This window comes from Hipposideros armiger, unplaced genomic scaffold (genome assembly GCF_001890085.2).
Source record: "Hipposideros armiger isolate ML-2016 unplaced genomic scaffold, ASM189008v1 scaffold_109, whole genome shotgun sequence".
NCBI lineage: Eukaryota > Metazoa > Chordata > Mammalia > Chiroptera > Hipposideridae > Hipposideros > Hipposideros armiger.
This window is the reverse complement of record NW_017731459.1, coordinates 21315-28040: the sequence shown is the minus strand read 5'-3', so window position 1 is coordinate 28040 and position 6726 is coordinate 21315. Positions and strand designations below refer to the sequence as shown.

Sequence of the window (6726 nt, the reverse complement as noted above, 5' to 3'; positions counted from 1 at the left end):
CGCCTACCCACTTCCCATATGATTTAGTAAAGCCCAGACCTCATGTCCTTCATCCAGCCCTGTTGCCTAAAAGAGCTCACCTTTACCTTTGAACAGATGGTAATCTCCCTGCAGAACACCACCTCGACCAGCCGCTACCTGCGAGTCCTCCCGCCTTCTACTCCGTACTTCTCTCTGGGATTGGGTGAGCCCCGCGTAGCCATTGTCTAGACTGCCTCAGAATTCTGTGGCGGGCCTGCTCCCAGTTCCTGGCCCGCCTGGCCCTCAGATGGCTCCCCTGTCTGTGTCCTGAGCTCAGGTCCACATTCCCCTTAGCCGTCCTGGGGGCCCCTCACACTCTCCTGGCAGCCTGCCTGCTCCTTCCGGTGAGGTCTCTGAGTCCTGACAGCTCCTTTCTCGGCTCACCTGCCTCCAGGTTCTGGCTCTGCCATCTCTTCCCACTTCACGCGGTCACTGCCCTCAGTCAGGGCCTCCTCATCCCTCACTTAAACCATTACAGTGGCTCTCCGTGTCACAAGGTTTTCTCAAGAACAACTCTTATCGTGTCACCCCAGCTCAGAAATCTCAGATGTCTCTCTGCTGCCCACAGAATAAATTCTAAGCCATAGAGCCAGGCAGGTCCCACCTACCTTTTCTAGATGGACCGTATCACTCCCCGCTGGGCCCTGGTATTTTTACCTGGAGTCTCTGCCCTCACAGCCTGCTTTCCTCCTGCGCCCTGTGGTTCTGCCATCAGCGTGGCCTTGGCCCAGAAGGCATTCACTCATAGAGCCAGCCCCTGCTGTGGTGGGATCTACCCATGCCCTCTGGTTGCCCTCTGTAGCACTTGAGCCTGAGCCCTGGTGGCTGCCTGGTCCCCCCAGATCCTCATTTGTCACTTTTGTCGTGTATAGGGATGTTCCCTGGAGAAGGTGGAATGGTGGCTCCTGGAATGACCTGCCAGTATGTTGTCCAGTTTTTACCCGACTGCCTTGGGGATTTTGATGATTTTATTATAGTCGAGACCCAGTCAGCCCACACACTTCTGATTCCCCTGCAGGCCCGGAGGCTGCCCCCAGTGCTGACGCGTGAGTGTGTGCTCTGCCTTGCTGGGGATTCAGTTAGGGCTGGCGAGTCCCTATAAGAACTGCGTGCTCTCAGGGCCTCTTTGTGGCAGCACACAGCTTGTCAGCGGCTCCTGGGTCCTGAGGAGGGACCTGCTGGCAGCTTCTGCATAGCCTTCCACAGTGCCCCGATTGTCCAGCTTCTCAGGGGAGGCTGACTGAATTTCTACAGCAGGGGAGGAGGCCAGCAGCCCAGCTAACCCCCCAGCACAGGCTTTGCTGGCTCATGAACACCCCTGAGTGTGCCTGTGCCACACTGAGACAGGGAAAAGAGTGCCTGGCAGCAGATGTTGCCCTGTGGCTGTGGGGGAGAGCTTCTTTGGGAAAGCTGGCTTTGGCTGTGCTCCCTCAGTTACAAGCCTCTTACTGGCTGGAAGTCGCGACTCTGACCACACCCTCCAGGGCCATACCGGGTGGTCCTGGCTGAGGCCTGAGTGCACAGTGGGTGTGGATTCCTGCTGCTCTAGCCAGGAGTATATAGAGTCGCATGGCACTGCTCAGGGTGCTAGGTGGGGGCCCCTGGGCCCTTCCACAGCTGCTCTGAGCTCTGGTTGACACTCAGGAGAACAATGACAGTAGGACTGGTTCAGAGCGACTTGTTAGCAATGTGTTATTTGTCTTGCCCCTCCTTTCCTGTGGCTGCAGTGTCGCCAGTGTTGGACTGTGGTTACTGCCTCATTGGGGGAATCAAGGTGACCAGATTCCTCTGCAAAAATGTGGGCTTCAGCATCGGCAAGTTCTGTGTTATGCCAAAAAAGAGCTGGCCACCGCCAAGTTTCAGGGTGAGTGATCACAGATTGCTACCTAGAGAAAGAGTAGACCCATCAAAGGAAATAACCCCCTGTGAGGGACTTGCTGGGGTGCATCTCTAGCTGGGAACACACAGAAAACAGAATTTTATAACCGCTCTGTCCAACTGCCACAATGCAAATGACAACGAAAGTCAGTACATTTGGAGACGAGCGCTACAGTTCTGGTTATGCCACTAATATGTGCATGACCCTGGGCAAGTCGTATCGCCTTCCTTATCCTTCAAGGCCTGGATCAATGTCACTGCGTTGATTCATTCAGTCAGTCATTACTGTAGCAAATGTTTGAATAGACCAGAGGTCACAAACTGGCAGTTCTCTGGCTTTATTCTGTGGGTATGTTTATTTGGCACAGTGCTTTAAAAACATGTTTTTGAGCTAACATTTACAAATAGGGAGATTGCACATCAAAATCTGCATTTCTAAGCTCTGGAAAATTTGGAAGATGTGCCGCCTTGGGCCGGGATTCATGGTGGCCCTGTTGGCTGGAGTGGGTAGCAGCGCATGCGCACAGTCTCTCCTGTTTGCCCGCCCAGCAGTCTCCATAGCAGCTGCGTGCTAACACCACTGGTTATCATGCTCACACCATTGTTTTTCTTATAATAGAGCTGGTTCTCTGTGCCTGTGTCTCAGGAAAACAAACGATAGACCCAGAGGACCCTGTGTCCCAAGAGACACATTTCATTCATTTCTGTTACCTGCAGGCTCCTGTAGGCATGGGGGTGTGTCCCTGGCGTGCTCAGCGGTGTCCTGTATAGGCACCTGGGCTGCAGCTCTGCTGACAAGATGGCAGCTGCCCTCACGACTCAGGAGCTGATAGCCAGGGGTTGGGATGGAGGCAGACACGTAAGCTGGCACCAGCCACATAGGGAGCGGCAGGAGGGCAAGGACCGTGCTTTGGGAGCCCACCTCCTGGGCGAGGCCTTCTCTCTCGCCTCCTGCGCGGTGTCTGGAACACTTGTCAGTGGAATTCCTTGTACCTCCTACCAGCGGTCAGCTCTTTACAGACGCTCTGCAACTAACTGGCCTTTAACCTTCAGAACCTCACCTGGTGCCTGGTGAAGGTTGAGTGAGGGTTTGCTGAATGATGAGCCTCACTTTGTTCATCAACGGGGAACTAGATGATCCCTAAGATCCTTCACATTGTGAAATGGGTGTTTGGAGGAGAGAAGTTTGTAACCTGAGCACTGGATGTTACAGTGTCTTCTGCTTTTCTTTAAGGCTGTAGCAACCGTTGGCTTTGTTGAGCAACCTCCGTTTGCGATCCTGCCTTCCGTGTTTGAGCTGGCTCCAGGGAAGGCCATATTAATGGAGGTAGGCGATGAGATGTTAGCATAGATAATAGTTCCTCTTCCTCATGACCGGTCATGGCTATTTCCTCAACTACTTGCATCATGTCATTTGCCTGTGTTTTCATGAGCCAACTATCCACTTCCATCCCAGGTCCCGGCCTTAGTGTTTTCGGTGGGGGAGCATGCTCTGTGGGGTGCTGTCATTTGGCTCTCTTACCACCTCTTTCACAAGCAAGCACAGAAAGCCTAGCATTTCTGTCATAACCCCTAAACCTTGCTTGTCCACACTGTTAGCCTGGGAGTCATCTCCACGAGCATCTACGCTGCCTCCAGGAACTTCCCTTGGTTCTGCAACCTCTCTTGGACACCCCTCCACCCGGTCTGGTACCCGGATGATGACAGTGGCTTTGTTCTCGCTTTCTTGTTTCATCCTCAGTTACATAGTCCGCAAGCTCGCCTTCCTGAGGCCTTACTCTGAACTCCCACAGAAGCTCTCAGAGCCTGGCCCACTGTCTGTGGGCTTCTCTTTTCCCAACTGGCCCCTTCCAAAGTGGTCCCTGTGGCTTGTCACACCTTGCTCATCGGTCCCCAGAAAAGCCTATGAAAAATGGTGACGTCTTCCTGTCCCTGTTGCCCTCCTTGACTCCTTGTCCCGTGAGTCTGACTATGCTGTCTTGTGGCTGCATGTGGGGCTGGCACAGGCATGTGTGGCCTTCCTCACTAGCCTGCTGAGGGAGACACTGACATTCAAGAGTAAAAGCTGTCTGGTTTCTGAGCAGGGGGTTTGACCTGCACCATGTCATTGGGTAGCGAGAGCCAAATGCCTTAGGTTCTCAAAACTCGGCTGAATGTTGCCATCCGCTGAGAGACTTGCTAACACACTGATGTCCGGGCCCCAGCCCTGGGGTGTGGCCTGGGCACAGGAATTGTAAAGCTTTCCAGGTGATTCGGGTGTGCAGCAAAGCTTGAGGACCACTGCAATAGCGCCTTTACTATGGGGTAACAGAGGGCTTCCTGTATCTTTCCAGTTTCAAGTGACAGATGAGGTCTTGTTCTGGAGCTCTGAGGCCATGCTGACTTGTTCTTGGCTGTGCTAATGATTCCCCCATAAAAACCTGGCCCTTGGGGTTGAGACAGGGCCAACTCAGGGGCATAGTGAGGCTTTATCAGTCCATGTCTACTACTGAGGGGCGGGTTGGGTTCTCTTGGCATAGCCCAGGCCTTGTCAGAGACTTGTTGTGGCTTTAAGGAATGGGGGCTGGTCACTCCTGACCAGGCTAGAATGTCCCCCCTCACCCCATCCTCCTATGATCCCCAAGGAAAAGAAAAGAGCGACAGCCGGAGGAATCTGTCGGGGAACAGTGAGGAAGTCGGGGAGGTTTTCCCCTTGTGCATTCCTTATGTATTTTGTTTATTAATTGTTTGGGGGTTTTGTTTGTTTTAAAATGTATTCATATTTCCAAATAAGAAATAAATCCACGTTTAAAATTTCAAAAGACACAAATAGATAAACAGTACAATGTTTCCTTTTACCCCAGTTCCTCAGCCATCCACAGGCCACAACCTTACCAGGTTTCTGCATGCTCTCCCAGAGATATGTGATGCTTAATGCAAATGCGCATGTTTTTTTCTTTCCTCTGTTTCCGTTTTTCCTTCACACAAATTGTTGCCTACTCTGTACTCTGTTCTGTACCATGTGTTTGCCACCTAATGCTATATCTTAGAGATCATTCTCATCTTTTTTATAGCTGCATAGTTTTCCACTGTGTGAATGAACCATAATTTAGTTCAGCCATTTTCTCCTGATGGATGTGAAGATTTTTTTTCTCATTTCTGGCTGTTTCCGCGAATAACTCATACATACATCAGCCTGTCCAAATATGAGTCTGCCTGCAGGATACAGTCCTTGAAGTAGAGTCGGTGACTCAGGGGTCTCTGCTCATAATTGTNGGAGCCAGTGTAATATTCCACAAAATAGAAGCAAAAGATGTGTACATGCATTGAGCTCCTCTTCTGTGTGAGGCACTGTGCCGGGTGCCCTGTGAGCCCCAGGACCTCCCAATCTGAGGGAGGGAGAACAGAAGTCAGGGCTTAATGGGGGCTGGAGGAGTTGAGAGAAGAAGAGAGACCCAATTAAAACCCTGGCACACCGGTGCCCATAACACCCCTCAACTGGACTCCTGGGAAGAATGGGCCCCAATGGATATGTGGGGAAGAAGACAGTAAGAGGTGGGGTGGGAGCCAGACGTCCTGGGTTCAAATCTCAACCCTGATACTCAGCAGCCAAAGAGTCTCTTTGATCATAATTTCTTTGTTTTTCAACTACAGTGGACATACAATGTTACATTAGTTTCAGGTGTACAATATAGTGATTAGACATTTATATGAAGTGGTCACCCCAATAAATCTAATACCCTTCTGACACCATACATAAATAGGAGCCTCTCTGAACTTGAGTGTCTTCAGTGGAAAATAGAGATAGTTCCCAACTTTCCTGGTTATTGCGAGGTTGTACAGGCACATGCTCCATAAACCACTGTTATTTTAAACGGACAGAGACTAGGTCAGATCTGTTCATGTTCACCTTGTATTTTATTTTTGTTCCAAGAAGAAACAAAAGTAGAGAGATTAGCATAATGACTCCCCATGTACCCGTCACCCAGCTTAACAGTTACCAACATGTGGCCAAGCTTATTTCATTTATACGCCTACCCACTTCCCATATGATTTAGTAAAGCCCAGACCTCATGTCCTTCATCCAGCCCTGTTGCCTAAAAGAGCTCACCTTTACCTTTGAACAGATGGTAATCTCCCTGCAGAACACCACCTCGACCAGCCGCTACCTGCGAGTCCTCCCGCCTTCTACTCCGTACTTCTCTCTGGGATTGGGTGAGCCCCGCGTAGCCATTGTCTAGACTGCCTCAGAATTCTGTGGCGGGCCTGCTCCCAGTTCCTGGCCCGCCTGGCCCTCAGATGGCTCCCCTGTCTGTGTCCTGAGCTCAGGTCCACATTCCCCTTAGCCGTCCTGGGGGCCCCTCACACTCTCCTGGCAGCCTGCCTGCTCCTTCCGGTGAGGTCTCTGAGTCCTGACAGCTCCTTTCTCGGCTCACCTGCCTCCAGGTTCTGGCTCTGCCATCTCTTCCCACTTCACGCGGTCACTGCCCTCAGTCAGGGCCTCCTCATCCCTCACTTAAACCATTACAGTGGCTCTCCGTGTCACAAGGTTTTCTCAAGAACAACTCTTATCGTGTCACCCCAGCTCAGAAATCTCAGATGTCTCTCTGCTGCCCACAGAATAAATTCTAAGCCATAGAGCCAGGCAGGTCCCACCTACCTTTTCTAGATGGACCGTATCACTCCCCGCTGGGCCCTGGTATTTTTACCTGGAGTCTCTGCCCTCACAGCCTGCTTTCCTCCTGCGCCCTGTGGTTCTGCCATCAGCGTGGCCTTGGCCCAGAAGGCATTCACTCATAGAGCCAGCCCCTGCTGTGGTGGGATCTACCCATGCCCTCTGGTTGCCCT

General features: G+C 51.8%; 1 protein-coding gene across 1 annotated transcript in view; it reads left to right on the top strand.

Annotated features, from left to right (window-relative positions):
• The window catches only part of DLEC1 (DLEC1 cilia and flagella associated protein), a gene marked incomplete at its 3' end in the record, with an annotated part of 44407 nt that overhangs the window by 18336 nt on the left and 19345 nt on the right, over nucleotides 1-6726 (top strand). Inside the window, exons 5-8 of the mRNA XM_019647150.1 lie at nucleotides 97-184; nucleotides 894-1067; nucleotides 1749-1885; nucleotides 3134-3226. Of these exons, the coding sequence (XP_019502695.1) occupies nucleotides 97-184; nucleotides 894-1067; nucleotides 1749-1885; nucleotides 3134-3226 (492 nt within the window). The remainder of the gene's footprint in view (nucleotides 1-96; nucleotides 185-893; nucleotides 1068-1748; nucleotides 1886-3133; nucleotides 3227-6726) is intronic.